The sequence below is a fragment of the Phyllobates terribilis genome, unplaced genomic scaffold (genome assembly GCF_046119375.1).
Source record: "Phyllobates terribilis strain yellow unplaced genomic scaffold, ASM4611937v1 Scaffold_2__4_contigs__length_985480577, whole genome shotgun sequence".
NCBI classification, from domain to species: Eukaryota; Metazoa; Chordata; class Amphibia; order Anura; family Dendrobatidae; genus Phyllobates; species Phyllobates terribilis.
This window is the reverse complement of record NW_027362762.1, coordinates 506582150-506605354: the sequence shown is the minus strand read 5'-3', so window position 1 is coordinate 506605354 and position 23205 is coordinate 506582150. Positions and strand designations below refer to the sequence as shown.

At 43.4% G+C, this 23205-nt stretch overlaps 1 protein-coding gene across 1 annotated transcript in view; it reads right to left on the bottom strand.

Moving 5' to 3' along the window:
* Positions 1-23205, bottom strand: part of GRIK3 (glutamate ionotropic receptor kainate type subunit 3) — an 849506-nt gene that overhangs the window by 42707 nt on the left and 783594 nt on the right. The window contains exons 12-13 of the mRNA XM_073665899.1: positions 21116-21234; positions 10124-10341 (exon numbers count right to left, since the gene is read on the bottom strand). Coding sequence (XP_073522000.1) covers positions 10124-10341; positions 21116-21234 — 337 coding nt within the window. The remainder of the gene's footprint in view (positions 1-10123; positions 10342-21115; positions 21235-23205) is intronic.

Sequence of the window (23205 nt, the reverse complement as noted above, 5' to 3'; positions counted from 1 at the left end):
TAAGTCCAGCAGGACGACATATCCTATACAACTATTTTACAAGGGAAATAGTTTTACATAATGACCATTTAGATGAATGGCTATGTATACAATACAAGGACAGCTTGAGTCTACAAGATCCACCAATATACCCAGTGGTAGCTCACTCAGATGCACACAGAGGTAGACAAAAGTAAGCTGTCTCTTTAAACTTCTGGTTGGTTTATTAAAATGCAGCATAAACCAACACTGAGTCCATAAAAGAAAACATGTCAATAATTTTCAAAAACAGTTTTCTATGAATAAAAAACAACAAGCAATATATGAGACTCAAAAGAAGTGTTAGGCGTCGATCTGCGGCTGGATTCGAAATGGGTCCAAGACCTTCTGTGGTCTCCCATTTCTGTCCAGCCAAGGCTGATGCTGCTCAGCATCATCATCAGCCCCAACGCCTAGCTGGTCCACGAGACGTACAGATTCTTTACCGTGTATTGGTACCTAGCAATGTTAAGCATAGGTTGCAGAGGGAGACAGGGTGCTTGGAATCTAAGTCCAGGATTTGTCGCACTGAGCATGCCCGTGACCTGGCGAATCGTGATTGGTGGTTTTGCACCCACCTGACCCGGTGACCTGGTACCGCCTGATTGGTCCACGGTTGGCGTCACCAATGACGCGTCGGTGGGCAGGGCTTAGTCTTTAAAAGGCCCGCCCACAAATATGGCGGCACGCTCTGATCATTTGAGCAAGTGATGCTGCTCTGTGGACAACTGTGTTCCACGTGCTCCCTAGCTGTTCTCTCCGTGACCTGCCGATGCCAGAGTTCGCTCGGCTAAATAGCACAGGTCGCTTAGGCAGGCTAGTTCCATAGAGGCAGGCTAGTTCCATAGAGGCAGGTAGTTTCGTCTAGCAGTCTGGCTCTGCCAAAGGAGTCACCTAACACCCTGAGCAGCCTGCAGACGTGCTATCCTCGGCTATCGCCTGTCAGCCATGTGGAGTAGTACCCTTCAGTCCGGTAGCACGCTGGCTGGAGGCACGTGTACCTGTTGGCGTAGTCACACACGCATCCTAGCACCGCCACTGTAGTCCCTGTGCTGTAACAGGACTACAGATAGTTTATCTCCTCCTATCTCCCGTGCTGTTAACAGAGATAGTGCGATTTTCTATACCCGTTCCAGTGTGCAGAAACACGGAAGGGTTTTACATTTAAGTTGGTTGCTTTCCTTTCCACCCGGAAAGTGTTCGGCAGCAGTCCACCAGGCTGCACCGCGGACCCCGGGGTCGGTTGCGTTCCATTATATTAAAGTTGTCTGCAACCGCTCTCCTAACAGTATCAAAGCGCCAGGGTCTTGCCGAACATGGCCGACAACCAGCAACTGCAGCGTTACATTCAGCAACTGGAGACCAGACTTAGGTCTCTGGAACAAGCTCCAGTCGCTGATATCACTGCAGTAGCTACCCAGGCGGCTTCTCAAGCAGCCAATCTGGTTCACTCGGCTGCGGTGAATGCTGAAACAGCTGCCCCATTACCCCGTTTCGCTCTCCCGGAAAAATTTTCTGGAGACAGTAAATCCTGTAGGGGTTTTATTAATTTATGCTCCATTCAGTTGAAGATGATGGAGGCACGGTTCCCCTCCGAGAGAGCCAAAGTTGGTTATGTCGTTTCATTACTCCCCCACAGGGCTCTGGAGTGGGCTACTCCTCTATGGGAGCGGAATGATCCGGTTGTAGCAAATGCGGGTCTTTTCCTTAAGACCCTAAAAAGTGTATTCCTAGGCCCTCAGGTCACGCATGATACGGCTCTTAAGCTACTTGCGTTGATCCAGGGTTTGGCCACCGCCAGCCACTATGCCATCCAGTTTAGAACCCTAGCAGCTGAACTGGATTGGTCTGAGTGGTCGCTTATCCCGGTGATCTGGAAGGGTCTGGCTGGGCATATTAAAAATGCTTTACCTAACAGAGAGTTTCCAACCTCCCTGGAGGAGTTAATCTCGCTTGCTAACCGAATAGATTTGCGTCATGCAGAACACAAATTAGAGCTGGAGGTCCCCAGACCCCAGTGTCGGTCCTTCTCTAGACCCGTTTCCAAACCCGTGACTCCTGACCCGGAGCCTGAGGCTATGGATATATCTCAGACTGAGTCTAGTCCCTCTCGTTCCCGACCTGAACATCTCTTGGAGTACCTTGTTAATAAGGGTTCCAAGCAATCGGGAAAACGAGTAGGTCTTACCACCATTGGAGGAGGTGTGTTCGATTCTGGGGCTTCTTCCTCCAAATTATTATAAAAGGTGACATTGTCCTTCGGAACATCTGCAGTTACTGCAAAGGCGTGGGTGGACTCTGGTGCTGATGGCAATTTTTTGTCATCTACGTTTGCCCAGAGGCCCGCCATTCCTATAGAGTAACTGCCAAGACCAATGAACATTAGAGTAATCAATGGTTCACTCCTGGACACGCAAATCACCCACCAGTCAATTCCCCTCACCATGTCATTTCCTCAGGGCCACCGGGAGGTCATCTCCTTTCTTATTATTCCCGGTGGATTAGATGAGGTGTTATTGGGTCTCCCCTGGTTACGTTGTCATACTCCACACATTGACTGGAATAAGGGGAGAATTTTTTCCTGGAGAGAGAATTGTGTGTCTCAGTGTATGGTTACTGGCACCCGGAGGGTAGTTTCTGATCCCTCTACCGTCGTGGCTTCCGGTACAGATTCTTTGTCTGTCCCCAAGACCCGGGTCTTGTCAGAATATGCCAAAAAGAACTCTCAGGTAGAGTGGGTGGCTCCAGTGTCCTCTAACCAGGTTCCGTCGGGGAGGACGTTTGTTTCCCCTAAGTTACAAAATGAGGTGCTCTCCTGGGCTCATGCCCCTAAGATCGGAGCTCATCTGGGGGTCAAACGTACCACTAAGTCCCTTCAATGGTCCTATTGGTGGCCCCGGTGGCACCAGGACATCAAGGACTTTGTTCTCTCATGTCCCGTCTGTGCGTGAGATAAATCTTTCTACGAAAGTCCGGCTGGTCTTCCCCAGCTGTCACCCGTGACGGACTCCACACAAAGAGAGTCGGTTGTCACTTCTCGTCGTCCTGCCCCCATATTCTATCCGGGCGACAGAGTGTGGCTCGCGGCCCGTAATACTAAAGTACTCGGGGAATCTGCGAGATTTGCCCCTCGCTTTAAAAAAGGGTACCCTGTACACCGGAGGGGTCACGGTTCTGTGAATCCCCTCTGTGACCCGGTGGACCACATTTTTGCCCCCCTGCTCATGGAGGAAAATGAGCGTCAAGTGGAGGGGGACGTTAGAGGGGGGGGTGTAATGTTAGGTGTCGGTCTGTGGCTGGATTCGAAATGGGTCCAGGACTTTCTGTGGTCTCCCATTTCAGTCCAGCCAGGGCTGATGCTGCTCAGCATCATCGTCAGCCCTAATGCCTAGCTGGTCCACGAGACGTACGGATTGTCTCCCATGTATTGGTACCTAGCAAGGTTAAGCATAGGTTGCAGAGGGAGACAGGGTTCTTGGAATCTAAGTCCAGGATTCGTCGCAGTGAGCATGCCCGTGACCTGGCGGATCATGATTGGTGGTTTGGCAACCACCTGACCCGTTGACCAGGTACCGCCTGATTGATCCACGGGTGGCGTCACCAATGATGCATCGGTTGGCAGGGCTTAGTCTTTGAAAGGCCCGCCCACAAACATGGCGGCACGCTCTGATCATTTGAGCAAGTGATGCTGCTCTGTGGACTACTGTGTTCCACGTGCTCCCTAGCTGTTCGCTCCGTGACCTACCGATGCCAGAGTTTGCTCGGCTAATTAGCACAGGTCGCTTAGGCAGCCTAGTTCCATAGAGGCAGGCTAGTTCCATAGAGGCAGGCAAGTTCCATAGAGGCAGGTTCTTTCGTCTAGCAGTCTGGCTCTGCCAAAGGGGTCGCCTAACACCCTGAGCAGCCTGCAGACGTCCTATCCTCGGCTATCTCCTGTCAACCACGTGGAGTAGTACCCTTCAGTCCGGTAGCACGCCGGCTGGAGGCACGTGCAGTCACACACGCATCCTAGCGCCGCCACTGTAGTCCCTGTGCTGTAACAGGACTACATATAGTTTTTCTCCGCCTATCTCCCGTGCTGTAACGGAGATAGTGCTATTTGCTATCCCCGTTCCAGTGTGCAGAAACACGGAAGGGTTTTACATTTAAGTTGGTTGCTTTCCTTTCCACCCGGAAAGTGTTCGGCAGCAGTCCACCAGGCTGCACCGCGGACCCCGGGATCGGTTGCGTTCCATTATATTAAAGTTGTCTGCAACCGCCCTCCTAACAGGAAGAAGTTATCTATTAACAATAATTATATAAAAAAGACTGGATATAATTCAAATTTGGAAAAAAATAATGAACCTATAATAGAGGGTATGGAAATTACTCCTCCCTCTGAATCGATTGCTAATCCACCTATTTTATCCACACATGCAGCAGATGTAGAATTTATTGCTAATCCGCCTATTATTTCCACACAAGTAGCAGATATAGATGAATTGAACTTCACATTACATATTAATACACAGGAGATATCCCACAGTGAATCTAATATTTCAGAGCTTCCTAGTGCAATACAGACTTCTATTGTTGGGGAGTTATCTGGACAGATCCTGGTAGTGGATACACTGAATATTTTAAATCAAGAGAGATCTCCTGTTAAAACGGGTGGTATATATCACATAAAACCCCCTATGAACAGAAGAACATCCTTGGAATTATCTCCGATTTTGAATGAAAATAGTATCTTGATAAATCCTCAAATACAGAATGCAGTTGTATCTCAAATTGATTAAACGAAAATTACACATTTTTTTCACGTGGTCCCCGATCGCTGTCCAAAACGAAAAAGAAATTTAGGGGATGTAGAGGGAGTGGAAAAACCCGAGGTTTCAACAATAAAAATAGTTCAAATGCCGAAATTAAGACACAATTCAAATATAAAGAAAATTAAATTTTGCCAATGAATATGGACACAAATTTCCTGCAGATAGAAACCCCCATCGGCTGTGGGGGTATCTATAATATTTCTAGCTTTGTGCTATCTGAAGCTGAACGATCCTTGTTAGTTCGAGGATTATCCTTTTGTCCAGCTGTCCCATTTAATAATTTCACTTTGTTTTGTGATTTAAATGAATTTATAAGGAAATTGACACTAAAAAGGCATTTTCTATTGGAAGATAAGAGAAAATCGCATCCTACTAGTTCAACTTCATCGGTATCCCCCTCCATTCAAGAATCCAATATACCATCAGGTCCCCCATTGTTGGACCCTTTCACTCATGTAAATGTGAAGGGGAAAAACTATTTTTATCCATTACATCATAAAGGTTCACACCTTGAAACTTTCCAACAATTAATTTTGAGGGACCTTAGGACATTCCCCCCAATTTCTAAAAAAGTAAATAATTTGAGCTATTAAGAGAAATGTGCATTAAAAACCCTTCAGGATAATAAAGAGATAATTATAAAGAGAGCAGATAAGGGAGGGGGGACTGTGATAATGAACTGAGGCTGGTACATCAAGGAGGGTCTCAGACTTCTAGATGACTCAAACTATTATATGAAATTGGAAACAGACCCATCTGTAACCATTTTTTTTGAGTACAGAGGGCTTGTAGCCAGGGACTCTACAGCTGGCTTCCTCAATAAAAAAGAAAAATCCTTTTTAGACATTAAAAAATGTAAAGTCCCTTATTTTTATTTTTTACCCAAAATTCATAAAGATAAATTAAATCCCCCTGGACGCCCTATTATTTCTGGAACCAATTCTATCACATCCAACCTATCCCACTATATTGATCTCTTTTTACAGAAGTATGTTTTATCCCTAGATTCTCATTTAAAAGATTCCACATTTAATTAGATTGCTGAGAAGATTACCCCCTCTTCCAGGCTGTCTTCATATTACACTCGATATAAGCTCTCTTTACTCCAATATCACACATGTATTGGGCTTACAGGCAATTAAAAAATTCCTAGATGAGGACCCAAACTTACATGAATCCCAAAAAAATTTTCTATTGAGGGGTATAACTTTCATTCTTGAGAACAATGTATTCTCTTTTGAGGAGGTGATGTATCGGCAGCTGAGGGGCTGCGCGATGGGGATGAGGTTTGCCCCCAGTTATGCAAATCTATATATGGGGGCATTCGAGTCTGTCCATATCGCGCAGTCACTCGGCGCCGATAAGCCCATCATCATGTACCGCCGCTTTATAGATGATTTATTTATTATATGGAGGGGGAATACTGTGGAGGCTGTCAAATTTATTGAGAAATTAAATACTAATGACTGGGGTCTTTCCTTTACCTCTACCATATCCGAGAGTAATATCCAATATCTTGATCTTCAGATAAATATAGACAATTCGGGCAAAATATCTACATCTACCCACTTCAAGGAAGTGGATGTAAATAGTTATCTTGATTTTGACAGTGGCCATTTGCCCAGTTGGATTAAAAATATTCCATACGGTCAATACTGGCGTGTCAGAAAAAATTGCACACATGATTCGGATTTTTTTCTGGAATTTAAAGTTTTACAAAAACGCTTTAGAGCTAAGGGATACCCCCAGAAAATATTAAAGGATTCTTTCTCCAAAACTAGATCCTTGTCACAGAACTTGTGTATTAATAAATCTAAGAATACCAGTCAAGAACCAAGTGATGACTTTAGTTTAAATCTGATTACAACCTATGGTAAACCTACGCAAGCATTATCTAGTTTATTAAAAAAATACTGGTTCATTTTAAGGAACGATCCGATATTGACTGGTCATTTACCGGAATTTCCCCATGTTACATATCGTAAGAGTAAAAATCTAGGAAATTATATAGCCCCCAGCAACACAACCATTGGTAGAAGACCGAACCATTTAAATTTAGCTCCTAGTAGTAACAATGGATGTTATAAATGTAATGTTCCTAAATGCTTATGCTGTCATTCTACTGATAACGGAGCTAAAACATTCGTCTCTATGGTCACTGGAGAGATATATCCCATCTGCTTTAGACTTACATGTCAGTCCTCATATGTGATATATTTGCTCCAGTGCACCTGCGGCCTGCAATACATTGGCCGCACTATCCAGGAAATGCACTCCAAAATAAACAAACATCGCCAAAATATTAGAAACGGCTTTCCTTTACATAGCGTTTCTAATCATTTCTTAAAAGAACATCAGAAAAATCCTAATAATCTGAAACTAACTATCATTGATCATATAGTTGATACACACCATGATAGATTAAATCGCCTTATTACACGTGAAAATTATTGGATTTTCAAAATGGGAACTCTGTCTCCTGAGGGTTTGAATCTCAATATAGAAAAGACAACTTTTTAAATAATTGTTTTTATGTTTTAGCAATTTTATTATATTTTTTACAATTTTTTTTTTTGTTTGTTTATTATATTTTTATATTTTCCTATTTTCAATGATAGAAACAGCAGGGGAGCTTTTGGTTCCTCTCCTACCCCTTTTCCCCTTCCGTTTTCTGGTGACTGTAATTTTATATTCACATATTGTTCCATGTTGTATGTAATTTTTTATAATATAAAATATAGGGGGTTAGATAACAATATATCCTATTAAGTATTATGATTATAGGATTCGCAAGTTTTTATACTGTAAATCCTATCTATGAGAACCCTATTAGTTTTCTTAGGTACTAATTTATAAAAATCCTGTTTACTCTTTTGGGCATAAATGAACTAGAGGGGTTGATATGGAGGTATCACTCTGTATTTAGCTCCGCCCTTCTGAAGCAATTGTGTCAAATGTATATAAGGATCATTTGTTTGTTGCTTGTCACACCTGATGAAGGTGGCCTTGTCCACCGAAATGCGTTGTGTGTTAATAAATCAGTTATTTTAATTAAATTTTTGCCCTGTTATTGGTGCTCTGATACCGCTATTCACATTCACATAAAAGAAAACATGGCTCTTTGGGCAAATCAGGGAAAACAAAGCAAAATGGTAACACAGGGGTGGAGATATGGTGAGCGACCTCCCACCTGCTCTGTAGTCCTTCAGTTAAACTGGACAATTTAAATATGGGCTGATTAACCCTCTCAGCACATACCATACAGGAGAAGACTTCTAGTTTCACATGACTGATGCTGATAGCCTCAGTGAAACATATCTCCCCTCCGACACTCTGCCTCTGTGACTTTGTTACAACCCTAGCAGGTCACATGCACAGAGTGTTATTTTTGTGAAACAACTTCTTTAAGCCCTTTACGCCTTGGCCATTTTCTTTTTTTTTCTCTTTTCCTCCCCTTCTTCTAAAAGCCATAACAATTTTTTTTCTGTCAATATATCAGTATGAGGGCTTGTTTTTGAGGGACGAGTTGTATTTTTGAATGACACCATTCACTTTATCATGTGATGTACTGGAAAGCAGAAAAAAAAATTGAACTTTGTTGAAATTGCAAAAAAAAGTGCAATTTCACAATTTTTTTATTTTTTATTTACCATGTTCACTATATGTTAAAACTGACTAGGCAATATGATTCTCCAAGTCAGTAGAAATATGCAGATACCAAACATGTATATATATTTCATTTTATTAAAAAAGAAATCTGAAATTCGTAAAAAAAAATCCTTTCCATTTGTTGCGTTTTCTGAGATCCGTAAAATTTTAATTTTTCGGGATATTTTATTCTAATTTATAAAAACTTTTTTTTTAGTTTTTACGGTATTTAAAAGTCTCCTGAGGGGACTTGAATCTGTGATCGTCTGATCGCTTGTACTATACATAGCAGTGCATCATGTTCTCCTGTGAATGCCAGCCACTGGCTGGTTTTCACAAGAGTATTGCAATGACAGGCACAGTGGTCATCAGCAGATCTCTGGCTGTCAAGACAACCCATCGGTTCCCAGCGATCATGTCAAGGGCTGATGGAAGCGTGGAATGACGCACCCCCCTGCCGGCGTGTGTTAAATGCCACTGTCAAAGATTAACAGCTGCAGGCAGAGCTCCACATCACCCGCGACTGCTAGAGGCACATGATGACTAATTAAATCAGCCATCATGTGCCGAGAAAGATGAGGGCTCAGTGTTCGAGCTTGCATCTATATCAGCGAGCAGGAATATGACATACCAATAGATATCTAAGCAAATTTTCATGATTAGTAAAGCAGAGGTACCACTTTCTGCCATTTTACATGCATGGCTGGGAAGGGGTTAAAAAATTATTTCACTCACCTCTTGTCAGCCCTCAATTTATCTGTCCTGCCATCTTTCAATTTGCTTATTCATATTTTTTTTTCAATCCACCATCTTCTTTTTTTATCTTATTTCTGGAAGTGTCTTCCATTTATTTGGTATCACATCGTCACGTGGGGCACAACGCAAGTCAGTAGCTTGCAGCCCATTTTTACATGACAAGTTTAGTGAATGGAAGACCCAGCCGTAAGGAAGATAGGAGAAAGAAGATAGAAGACAGAAGAGTGAAGATTTAAGAGTTAATGGGAAGGCCAGAGGCTTATTAGATTTTCTATTTATATTAAAAAAAATACCCAAGAATTTACATTTTTAGAATTTACAACTATGCTGCATGCACAGATTTAGGATTTTACAATGAAGCTCAACCTGCAGTCAACTGATCTTTGTGACACAGCTTCTAAAAATCAGGCCATAAGTTTTCTATTGACCAGGAAAAAAATAACAGCTGATCATACATTTCTCCTGCAGTTGAAGAAATGTAGTATTACATGGATAATAAAATCATGAAGTACCATCCATGGTCACGCCCTGAAAGGGGGAGACACTGTTTGTCTTTGAGGTCTTAAGCAGGTGACCCCTATAAAACATCCATGAGTCCAAATAGTTCCAAATAATGTTTCTTGTTTTTTTTTTTTTTTATTTTATTGAGACAACTCCTTAAATCCTTTGTAACAATTCTAAAGTTACCAACAAACCTAAGGATATGTGATAACTTGATCGCTGGGGAGCCCACTGATCTTCGGAACTGGGCTTTGCAAATCCCAATATAAATTGTGCAGTGGTCACATACACAAACTAGCACTCTATTAATTGTCTATGGTACTGCCACAGAAAATACTATAAATGCCTAACTGTCATACAGCAAAAAGAAGACAACAAAATTTACCTACCTTGAAAAAATTCATTGTCGCCCCATCAAGTACAGCTCCGTATTCTATCTTTGTCTGTCTTGCCAGGTCATCTGCTGAGTCGATGGCAGATTCCATCCTTTCCACTGTGAGGAAGGCAGCAAGGTTTGCAGTGTATGATGATATGATGATTAGAGTGAAAAACCACCATATGCCACCAATAATCCTTGTTGACAAAGCTTTCGGCATCAGTTCAGATCCTACAACAAAAGTAAAAATACAAATTTAATTTTACTTTTAATGTGCAATCTATTCATTCTCCTATGGATCATGCACTGCTTTTCTTAATAACATAGAGGTGCTTCTCACAAAATTAGAATATCATCAAAAAGTTAATTTATTTCAGTTTTTCAATCCAAAAAGTGAAACTCATGTATTATATAGAGTCACTACAAACAGAGTGATCTATTTCAAGTGTTTATGTCTGTTAATGTTGATGATTATGGCTTACAGACAATGAAAACACAAAAGTTATTATCTCAGTAAATTAAAATACTTTATAACACCAGCTTAAAAAATGATTTTAAAATCCGAAATGTTGGCCTACTGAATTGTATGTTAGGTAAATGCACTCAACACTTGGTAGGGGTTCCTTTTGCATCAATTACTGCATCAATGTGGCGAGTCATGGGGGCGATCAGCCTGTGGCACTGCTGAGGTGGAGTTTATCACAAGCTCTATGTTTTATTTTGTACACCTACTTTTTGAGGATTGGCTGAAGGATTGTGATCTGGGGAAGTTTCTGGCCTTGGACCCAAAATGTCAATGTTTTCTTCATCAAGAAAATTAGTTATCACCTTATGACTTCGTGCTCCATTCTGGAAAAAGCATTATTCATCATTAAACTACTCCTGGATCTTTGGAAGAAGATTCTTTTGGAGGATGTTTAGATTCATGATCACGTTCTTAGGCAAAATTGTGTGAGCCCACTCACTTGGATGAAAAGAAACTAGTGATGAGCGAGCACTAAAATGCTCGGGTACTCGTTGCTCGGGTCAAGCAAATTGGAATACTCGGGTGCTCGACCCGAGCAACGAGCCCAATGTAAGACTATGGGAAACTCAAGCATTTTTCAGGCGGCTCCCCCCTGCGGTCTGCAGAGGGCCTAAAAATTGCCCAAATCGATGGGAACAGTGCTCAAGTGACATGGGAACAGCATGGGGAAGACCCTTGGAAGCATCTCTGAGTCCCAGATCACTGCTGTCAGCAACATGGTCAGAGTATTACGCCACATTTTCGGACTCACAATAAAATATACAAAAACGAAACCAAAATGGATTTTCCTGGGAAATATGTTAAAGAACATCCTTTCCAGGGTAATGACTTTTATATAAGGCAAAATAAATAACCAAAAACAAAAATAATCCTCCACAACTTGGGCTATGTTCACACGTAGCATTTTTGATGCGTTTTTTTCACTTTTGTATTGCTTTCAACCAAGACATGCATTCACCAGGAAATGTCATTTTAACATTTTACAACCATATCTGGCCATGTGGTGTGTGACACATCATCAGACACATGTATATAGTGCTGAAAAGACATGGGAACAGCATGGGGAAGACCTCTGGAAGCATCTCTGACTCCCAGGGCACTGCCTAAAAGTGTGCCCATCATAAGTGATCCTTAGCGCATGCGAAGATGCCTCCCGCCATGCACCTGTTATTGCAGACTTGCAACAATCGCCATCCACATCCTTGTCCCACTGCAGCATTCAGTTGTCCCTACCCCATTCCTTGGAATGCAAGCGCAAGTATGCAGGCAGCCACCCACCCACAGGCTGCAATACTATACTGCCAGATTTTTGACAGCTGCTTGCACTTGAAATGTGGCCTTTTAGTCTTGTGGAAGCGGAAGCTTTTCACAACCTCATGCCGGCGGATGCCGGGTGTCCATACTCGGACCCCAGTCGCCACTATATTTCCCGGTATCGCCTCCACCTTCCATAAGCACAGGTCCCACAACATTACCCGTGCCCTCCCCAGTGCACTTACTGGGGAGGACCGCCTAATCACAAACACGTGGACAGGTGAATGTGGCCAGGGACGGTACGGAGCCAGTCCACAACTATTTTTGCTAAGAGTTGTATTTAGCTCGGTGACAGGACTGGCATAGAGGGAAACCGTATGTACCCTACTTGTCATTTCTCCCAGGAAGTCCTGTAATTGAGCTTGTTGCAGAAGCAATGGCAGCCCGTCCAACATCAACTCGCACTTGTCGGTGGTGCTTTGACATACACACATCTTTCTTTGCGCATTTAATTTCTTGAATACAGAGTTGGACAAGGGCCTGATCTGTAATGCGTTTTGAGAAATAACATGCATAAGTATGGCCGATCCACATTAAAAAAGCAGCCATAGAGTGTCCGGGTACTTTCTCCCACACTTTTCTTAGCCAGTGCTGCTTTTTGGCAGTGTTGGACGGGCCCACCAGAGAACCGGAGACTCCTCCAGCGGGCCCTGGCTTCTCCTTCAGGAGAGTTCTTAGTGCCAAGGTGAGGCCATGATGATGACAGAGGCCACCATCTGCTTAGTATTCTGTTACTTGGAAAGCAAGTGCAAGTATGCAGCCAGATAGCCACCCACCCACAGGCCGCAACACTAAACTGCCAGATTTCTCGACAGCTCTTTGCACTTGAACTATGGCCTTTTAAGCTCGTGAAGGCGGAAGCTTTTCACAACCTCATGTCGGCGGCGGTCAGGTGTCCATACTCGGTCCCCAGCCGCCACTATATTTCCCAGTATTGCCTCAGCCTTCCACAAGCATGGGTCCCACAGCATTACCCGTGCTCTCCCCAGTGCACTTACTGGGAAGGACCACCTAACCACAAACACTTGGACAGGTGAATGTGGCCAGGGACGGTACGGAGCCAGTCCACAACTTTTTTTTGCTAAGAATTGTATATAGCTCGTTGAAAGGACTGGCATAGAGTGAAACCATATTTACCCTGCGTTTCATTTCTCCCAGGAAGTCCTCTAAAGCTTCTTGCACTTGAAATGTGGTCTGAACATAGCTGCTGGTACTTTTCTGTGGGAATTTTCTTGCCTCCTACCAGCCTGGAATATTTCCAGCAAACTATGGTGCGACGCCATGGTATTAGCACTGCCCCCAGTACCAGTAGCAAAGCCATCCCCAATTTCCTTCTTGGGAATTTTATTTGGAAGACTGAGTGGCTGCCCAAATACATTTTCTCACAAAGTAGCTGAAGATAGAGTGGCAGTAGGTGCAAGTTTCTCCAGCCTGTTAGATATTAGAGGGTGAACGGCAGCACATTGGATCAGTGGTTAGCACTGAAGCCTTGCAGCGCTGGGATCCTGGGTTCAAATCTCAGCAAAGACAACATCTGTAAGGACTTTGTATGTTCTCCCCGTGTTTGCGTGTGTTTCCTCCTCAGTAAAAAAGCAGCTATAGAATGTCCGGGAACCTTTCCACACACTTTTCTTAGCCAAGACTGCTTCTCAGCAGGGTTGTACGGTCCCACCAGAGAATCCTCTGGTGTGCCTTGGCTTCTACCTCAGGAGCTTTCATGATAGCGCTAACTTTGCAGCTGCTATGGGGCTCTTGAGCGGGTGAGAAAGGTTAGCCCTCAAAATCAAATCCTCTGGTGGGCACAATGTTTTTCAATCTGAAACAGCTTCTCAGTGGGAGTTGTATTTCACCACAGCCATATTCTTTAGCTCGGTGAAAGGACTGGCATAGAGGGAAACCGTATTTACCCTGGCTGTCATTTCTCCGTCACCAGGTTCCGCCCATTCTCACACGCCTGGCTGTATGTTCAGCGGTGAGAGCCACAGATCAGGCTGCTGTGTTACAGCTTTCAACAACTCTGCAGCGCTGGGCGGTTTGTCAATTAAGCATTGAGCATGTTATCTTCAGCACAGCCTGTTGCTGCTTGGCCAAGGCAGTGCTGCAGTGCTGTCAGCTTGTGACTGATGTGGTGATTTCGGAGATGGAGGATGAGGTGCATGAGATGAACAATGTGATTACATTGAGGTTAAATTGGTGACGCTATTTTTTATACTAAAGAAAGATCCTATTGTTTTGTTTTTTTTTACGTTTTTTTTTAAGACAAATGCATTCACCGGGAAATGTCATTTTAACATTTTACAACCTTATCTGGCAATGTGGTGTGTGACACATCATCAGACACATCCTTTTTTATTTATGATGGAGGGACTCTGAAAGTCAAAAAGCCTATTTTTATAGGGACATCAGATGGCCCTTACTATTCTTAAAAGGCCAGCAGTCGGCCCTAGCTATTGTTAGAAAGCCATCAGCCGGCTATGCTTTATTGTTCCCATTATTAACAAGTGGGTCTACTATACAGTTATTGCATATCCAGTGACTGCAAGTGCTGCCAAAAATTTGGACGCAACCCAATACCCCTTTGAAGAGACATAGAGGAGGGTTTCAGTAAAAAAAAACGTTCTCATTATAAAGGAGCGGGTCTCCTATAGTGGTGATGCCCATGCTGTGACTGCAAGGGCTGCCAAAATTTGGGAAAAACCCCACTAAGAATTTAAAGACACACAGAGCAGGGCCACAGTAACAAGTACGACATGTTCCCATTAGAAAGGAGAGTGTCTGCTATACAGTTATAGGGTATGCAGTGAGTCCAATGGCTGACCAATTTTAGGAAAAACCCCACTAAGAATTTAAAGACACATGGAGCAGGGCCACAGTAACAAGGTACGACATGTTCCCATTAGAAAGGAGAGGGTCTGCTATACGGTTATAGGGTATGCAGTGAGTCCAATGGCTGACAATTTTAGGAAAAACCCCACTAAGAATTTAAAGACACACAGAGCAAGGCCACAGTAATGACAAATTCCCATTTGAAAGGAGAGAGTCTCCTATAGTGTTGGCCTATGCAGTGAATGCCAGGGCTGCCAAAAATTTGGAGGCACTTCAATGCCCCTTGGATGAGACGTGGAGGAGGGCCTCATAAAAAAATGTTCCCAATAGAAAGGTGCGGGCCTCCTATACTTGTAGTGCCCATGCACTAAGTATATGGGCTGACAAACATTTACCCCTGGGGGGTATACATGAACATACTGTCTAAAAAATATTTTTATGGGCATCATAAACACCCTTTAAAAAAATTATGTGGGTGTCGCATCACGGACCACGGTCACCCTGGTGATATGGTGGTGGAGGATGAGAAGAAGGAGGAGGACAAGAGAAAATAGACAAAATCAGGAAGCATATACCCATGTGTGGGTGTGAAAAGGTGCATGGGAATACACCTCCCAAGAAAAGATACTGGATTTGAGTTTATGTTACACTGCTATCATTCAATGGTGTTGAGAAGTCTGGCCCAATCCAGCCCTTGTTCATTTTTATAAGAGTCAGCCTGTCAGCATTTTCAGTTGACAGGCAAATGCGTTTACCAGTTATAATTCCACCAGTGGAACTAAAAATCCGCTCTGATAAAACGCTGGCAGCAGGGCAGGCCAGGACCTCCAAGACATAGAGAGCTAGTTCATTCCACGTATCCAGCTTGGATACCTAATAACTATAAGGCATAGAGGAATCACGGAGGACGTTGGTAAGGTCAGCAAGGTACTCCCTCAGCATCTTCCCAAACTTTGCACTCCTTGTGAGAGTACCCCGCGCCTCAGGGCCTGTGCGAAGGGAGGGTCTGAGAAAACTCTCCCAGAATTTTGCCAGTGTTCCCCTGCCTCTGCTGGATTGAAGTTGTGTCTCTCTCGCCTGTACTCCTTGATTGTCCAATGAAGTGTGCCCTCTGCCATCAGTGTTTTCAGATGGGAATTTTTTTAATAGTTCCTAAACAAGGGCCTTCTGGTACTGCCCCATTTTTGTAGACCTGTCCGCCTCAGGAATAAGAGATATAAAGATCTCCTTGTAGCGTGGGTCTAGAAGTGTCACCAACCAGTAATGACTGTCACCTAAAATTTCGAGAACGCGAGGGTCATGGGAAAGGCAGACTAACATAAACTCAGCCATGCGTGCCAGCCGACTAGCAGGCAAGACTTCCGTGTCCTCACCAAGAGGATAACTGACCATGCTCTCCTCCTCCTCCTCCTACTCCTCCTCTCTGTCCTCTGGCTTCTGGCCATCCACGCTGAACAGACGGTATGAGAGCTGTGCATTTAGTACCATCTATAGTGCATGAAACTAGCTCCTGTCCTTCCTCCTTCTCCTCCTCTTTCTCATTGTCACCCAATCCACATTGGGATGAGATTAGGCTTGGCTGTGTGTAATCACCCTGTATGGTTCCTTGCTCCATCTCTTCGTGCTCCGCCTGCAATGCATCTTCTTTAATTGTGAGCAGAGTGCGTTTCAGAAGATAGAGAAGCGGGATGGTGACGCTAATTATGGTGTCATCGCCGCTCACCATCTTGGTGGAGTCCTCAAAGTTTTGAAGGATTGTACATATGTCTGACATTCATATCCACTCCTGAGGTCTTATGTGTGGAGTCTGAACTGAATATCGACAGCCTTGTTGATGCTGGTACTCAACAACTGCCCTCTTCTGCTCACAAATCCTTCCAAACATTTGCAGTGTAGAGTTCCAACGCGTGGGGACATCACACATCAGTCTGTGAGCGGGAAGCTGCAAACACTGCTGAAACACTGCAAGGGTGGCGGAAGCTGTAGCTGACTTTCTAAAATGGGCACACAGGCGGCGTACTTTAACAAGCAGACCCGGGAGCTTCGGGTAGGATTTGAGAAACCGCGGAACCACGAGGTTAAGCACATGGGCCAGGCATGGTACGTGTGTGAGCTCGCCTCGCCTCACCTTAAAGCCGCCACCAGGTTCCAGCCATTGTCACACACGACCATGCCTGGCTGTAGGTTCAGCAGTGTGAGCCACAGATCTGCCTGCTCTTTCAGAGATGTCCACAACTCTTCAGCACTGTGTGGTTTTTCACCTAAGCATATTAGCTTCAGCACAGCCTGTTGCCGCTTGGCAGAGGCAGTGCTGCAGTGCTTCCAGCTTGTGACTGATGTGGTAATTTTGGAGATGGAGGCTGAAGAGGAGGAAGAGGCTGAGGAGGATGAGGTGCAGGAGCTGTTGACCGTGGGGACAACCCTGATTGACCTAGGGCCCGCAATCCTTGGGATCGGGCGGACGTGTTCCGTCCCAAGGTCAGACTGGGTCCCGGCTTCCACTATGTTAACCCAGTGTGCCGTCAGCGAGATGTACCATCCCTGCCCACAAGCACTTGTCCACGTGTCCGTGGTTTGGTGAACTTTACCGGTAACTGCGTTGTTGAGAGCACGGCTAATGTTTTGGGACACATGCTTGTGTAATGAGGGGACGGCACACCGGGAGAAATAGTGGCGGCTGGGGACCGAGTACCGAGGGATGACTGCCACCATCAGGTTGCGAAATGCTTCCGTCTCCACAAGCCTAAAAGGCAACATTTCGAGCGCAAGCAGTTGTGAAATGTGAGAATTTAGCAGTGTGGCCTGTGGGGCATTGGCTGCATATTTGCGCTTGCGTTCCAAGGACTGGGGTATGGACAACTGAACGCTGCGCTGGGACAAGGACATGGACGTGCTTCCTGATGCTGCTACTTGAGAGTGTGCAATGACAGGTGCAGGGCAGGAGGCGTCTTCGCATGCACCATGGACAGGGGATTGGCTTGCATGCACAACAGCGGAAAAAGCAATGGTGCCACCCACAGACACTGTTCCTGGACCCTGGGTTTCGGCCCACAAAGTCGGGTGCTTTGCTGCCATGTGCCTGATCATGCTGGTGGTGGTCAGGCTGGTCGTTTTGCCACCCCTGCTGATGCTGGCCTGGCAGGTGGTGCAAATGGTCTTTTTGGGGTTATCGGCAGAGTCTTTAAAAAACAACAAGACTCAGGAAGACCTTACAGTTGTACTGGCAACTTCCTTCGTGTTGGTGCTACAGGGAACGGTTGCCTGCCTTCTGTCTGCGGCCACCACACTGCTTCTTACTGCATGTTGGGGTGCTCTACCTCCCTACCCCTGTGTGCTGCTGTCCTTGCTCTGCATGTCCTCCTGCCATGTTGGGTCAGTTACTATATTATCCACCACCTCGTCTTCCACTTCGGCACCCCGGTCCTCCTCCTGACTTTCTGGCAATTGTGTCTCATCATCGTCCACCTCTTGTGACACTTTCCCACTGTCGCCTTCGTGTCACTGTGGCTGCTCAAATATTTGGGCATCGCTACACGTGATCTCGTCTTGCCCCGCTTCAAGTGATCCCTTGCCCATCTTAAATGGAGGTCAGTATCTTCCACGCTGACTACAAATGACAGAGTTTGGAGCGAACTTACATGTGATCCGTGTGATAGAGAAAACAGGGTTTTAAATACCTGGCTTGTAGGTATGTAGTTTGAACAGCAAACTGCGGTGAACTGCTTCAATGACACACTAAAGGAAATTTTTAATGGAGGCGAGAAATGGCAGTATTTTCTGACAACGTATATGTGATCTGTTTGATGGAGAAAACACAGTTTTAAATAGCTGGATTTATAGCGCTCTAATATCGAGAGGGCCTGGCTGTATTCTGCAGTGCCAACAATCAAATGGCGCAGAAAAAATGGTGTTCTCTGGATTGCTTTTTAAGCAAATAATGAGGATTAAGATCCAAAGAAAAGTATTCCTGGCTCCTGAGACCTGGGCCTTTGTCTAGAAATATCTAACAGCAGCAGAAGGCAGAACTGGAATGGAGCCTTTTGTCCTATGTGCACTGCAGTCTGTTATATACCCTGACTGCCTGCCTATATACACTGCCTGTCTGATATCTCTGCAGATGGATTAGTTAGTCCTCAAAAGGACTGTTTGTTAAGATGGATATGTGTAAAGTACGGTTTTTCTCCCTACACTACCTAATACACAATCAAATCTCTCCCTGGCAGAGCAGCAGCTCTCCCTACACTGTCTGATCCGGAGTGACTGTGACGAGCATGGCGGCGCCAGGTCTGATATAGACCCGATGACGCTGTGCGGCCAGCCAATCACTGTAATGCCCACAACCAACATGGCTACGGCATTACAGTGCATGGCAGGCAATCCCTGCATGTTCATTGGCTCTCTAAAGAGCACCAAACATGCAGGGAGGGGACCCAAGCTCCCGTCCGAGCAACCCAGAAATGCTCGGCGAGCGCCGAGCATCTCGAGCAGTGAGATGCTCAGGCGAGCACCGAGCAGAAGCGAGCATGCTCGTTCATCACTAAAAGAAACCCCACATATGAATAGTTCAAGGATGCTTTAATATGGACACAACACAGCATTCATGGTAGTATTCAACTTTTCTTCTCTGAACAATTATTATTTCAGATGTCTCAAAAACTCTAAAGGGGTTTTCATCAGAGAAAATTATTTTAGTCTAATTTCTGTACTTCCCACAAAATGTGAGTCTGTCCTTGATGCTTTTCTTGGAGATAAGTGACTTCTTTGCTGTCCTTCTTGAAACCAAGCCTGCCTCTAAAAGCTTTTACCTCACTGTGTGCAGGTGCACTGACACCTGTCTGCTGCCATTCCTGATCCAGCTCGGCCTTGATGATAAACAGATCCCGTAGCTGAATCATCTTTAATAGATGGTCCTGGCCCTTGCTTGACTTTCTTTGGGGTCCTAAAGCCTTCTTCACAGCAACTACACCTCTCCATTTGAATTTCTTGCTGATTAGATAAATGGTTGATTTAGGGGCAATCTTACATGGGGCCCTTTTGATGCTAGTTATAAATCAGTGAAGGCCTTCAAAGTGATATCGAATGAGAGCTTTTCCTAACACCCCCCCCTCCATATACATTTTATACTTAAATCTCTCTTTCTAGCACCCATAAAGCCATATCTTTTTGAGAGGGCTAGTGATGCTATGGTTGGTGGGGAGGGGGTTATTTTGTCCTTTAGTGATGATAAGAGCAGAGGGGTTTCAGTCAGTTAGGTAAGAGCACCCTTTCCCCCATCAACCACCAATCACCCTTAACTGACTAATGGTCCCACATTCACTTTCACTTGAACAGTCTTAATCATGGTAGTCTTATTTACGATTAACACTGTTCAAGTTGGAGCGTGTCAACACAATAACACTGTCCTGTTTGTGACCTATATGTAATGGAAGTGTAATAAAGCTGCAAAGATTTTATAGGAGATGCCAGCTCTTTTGTCTTCTTATTGGATTTACCTGCCCTGGCCAAGGGGCTTGCTGGATCTCCAGAATGTATGCGATGGTGGATACCTTACAACGGTGAGCCTATCTATTTTTTTGATATGGCATTGTTATTTGGCTGTTTAACAGAAAATTATTAACCATTATGTATGTTTTTTATACATTATGTGATAATACACCGTGTGTGGAAGGAGGTGCCTACAGAAGTTACAGCACAGGATGCTTTCAAGATAAGGTCAGTCCTGGCACTGTTCTCCTTATCTATATACTGACTTCCTGATAAAAAGACTAGGTTATGCTAAGTATGTTGGTCATGGTCCTCAACTTTAACTCTAGTAAGTTTGTGTGAGTCATTCAATCAAATAAATAGTTAAAAACAAACAGAGAGAAATTTAACAAAACATATGCACCATGGGCAAAATAGCAATCTGTCTTATGTAGTTCTTGTCACTTCTCTAAAAAGTAGACGGGGCTTTATGGGAGTAGCTTGGCACATTGCCTAAAGTGCGCCTAATTTATTAGGTGGCTTTTGGTTAAGACCTTTGTATGAAATAACAGTGTAAGTAAATGTCCCCTCTAATCTTTGTCTTTTTTCCCTATCTTTTGAATTGTTAGTTGCTAGAGGTGACACACACGTATATAAAGTATGTTCTGCATATTGTCGTTCGATGACAGCATACCTTGAAACAGTTTCTCTTTGTGTTTTGTGACAAGAAGGTGACAACATGATTTCTTACACATATTTTTTCCTGACAATAGCTATTTTTTTCTTTCTAACAGCTGTCAAAATGTAACAAACATCTTGGTTTGGAGTATTGAAAGAAGATGAAAATTAAGCAGTCCCATGGGACTTGTCCTTTACCTTGCTGCATTAGTGCACCAACAGCAAACCAAAAACTGTTTAACAAAGTAAAGTTGTTCTCCACAACATCAGTTCCTGGGTTACATGGATGCGCATCGTACCATTCATAAGGGCTAAACCTGCAGCAAAAATAAATACAAAGAAAAAATATTTATTACATGTCTCCATGAGGGTACCCAATTGTTAAAGCATATTAATCATTTTTCTCTTTGTGCCTTTAATTATATGTCACTGGAAGCAAAACATTTATTAGACAATAAAAACCAACAGATCAATTTCACCCGGGTATATGTCTTTGTATGCAGAATACAGATCCACTATGCTTGTAATTATAAATTAAATGGCTTCCATGTTACACCATTGTTTTAATTTATACAGTATTTCAAGTCTTTTAATGCTGAAAAAAAAGTATTTATGTGAAACTAGTGATGTTAAGTTGATTTTTAATTAAGCTCTTCTCCTCCTGAGCCAAGATACGGTGATGATATAAAAGTCTTACTGATGTTCCTGAATTTTGAAACTCGTCCGTTCACTTAAATAGCTATTGTGTGAATTTAGAAGACATCAAAGTAACATAATCTGTGCATCTTAAATATTCACATATTTTATATCACCAGCACGTTAACAGTCAAGCATATATGTGCAGCATAAATATGTACGTTACACATATGTAAAACACTATTGTATGAACTTGGCCTTATGATTAGTTTATGCTAACATATTACATATTATCATGTATTAATAAAAAATAAAAAAACATGAAAAAGAAAAGAACATACTGGCATAGGAAAAAAATAAATGCAGGTTTCTCATAAACCTATATGAAGGGTTTCCTCACTCCTATTTAAAAATAAAATAAGACAACAAAAATAACAAAAATGAATTCGCACCTATATACCGTGTTGCTACTGTCTTAGTTCTTCTACTAGAAGAACCAGTCACGATCACTGTAGCCAATCACTGGCCTCAGTGGTGACGAACCAATAAATGACTCTATCTATCTATCTATCTATCTATCTATCTATCTATCTATCTATCTATCTATCTATCCATCAAAAAATAAATAGTGGCACAGTCCTGTCTCTGTTGAAGTCCCTTCTAAGGCAGAAGCCAGCAATGTCTACTGGTTATACAAAAAACAGTAGTAGAAGCAGAACTCAAGGGGTCCAAGTGAGAATAAAAAAGCGTAGCTTTAATAACTCACCTAGGCAAAATGTTTCAGCCTCCCAACTGAAGTCTTGCTTGACGCATTAATAAAACTCCACATTTTTGTCACTTGATCTCAGCATAAGTACATCCAACAGATTTGTCAGAAAACATTTCCTTTCAGAATCAATATTTTCTATGAGACACCATACTACAAAATACTTCCATATATATGGACCATTGATTGTAAACAAGATTTGTTATTTTGCACACCCAAAAAAGTAGTTTTCTGAACAAATTACCATATTTTCTGAACTATAAGACGCATTTTAACAACAAAAACTCTTGTTAAAAAGTGTTTGCTTCTTTTATTTCAGAGGCAGCTTCCTGTGATGGAGGAGAATGCTGACACTGTGTCCTTCCCGATCAAAGAGAGAGCTGCCCTCTCTCCTCCTGCATATAAACAAACACAACTCTGCTACATGCTAGTGCAGACACTAGCATGTAGCAGAGCTGTGTATGTCTATATGTGCATGTAGCAGAGCTGTGTATGTCTATATGTACATGCAGCAGAGCTGTGTATGTCTATATTTGCATGTAGTGTGCACTTAGCAGAGCTGGGTATGTCTATATGTCCTTGCAGCAGAGCTGTGTATGTATATTTGCACATGAAGCATAACTGTGTATGTCTATGTGCATGTAACAGAGCTGTGCATGTCTATATGTGCATGTAGCAGAGCTGTGTATGTCTAAATGTGCATGTAGCAGAGCTGGATATGCCTATATGTGCATATAGCAGAGCTGTTTATGTCTATATGTGCATGCAGCAGAGCTGCTTATGTCTATATGTGCATGTAGTAGAGCTGTGTTTGTCTATATTTCCATGTGTAGCAAAGCTGTGTGTCTATATATGCATATGTAGTGGAGCTGTGTGTGTCTATATA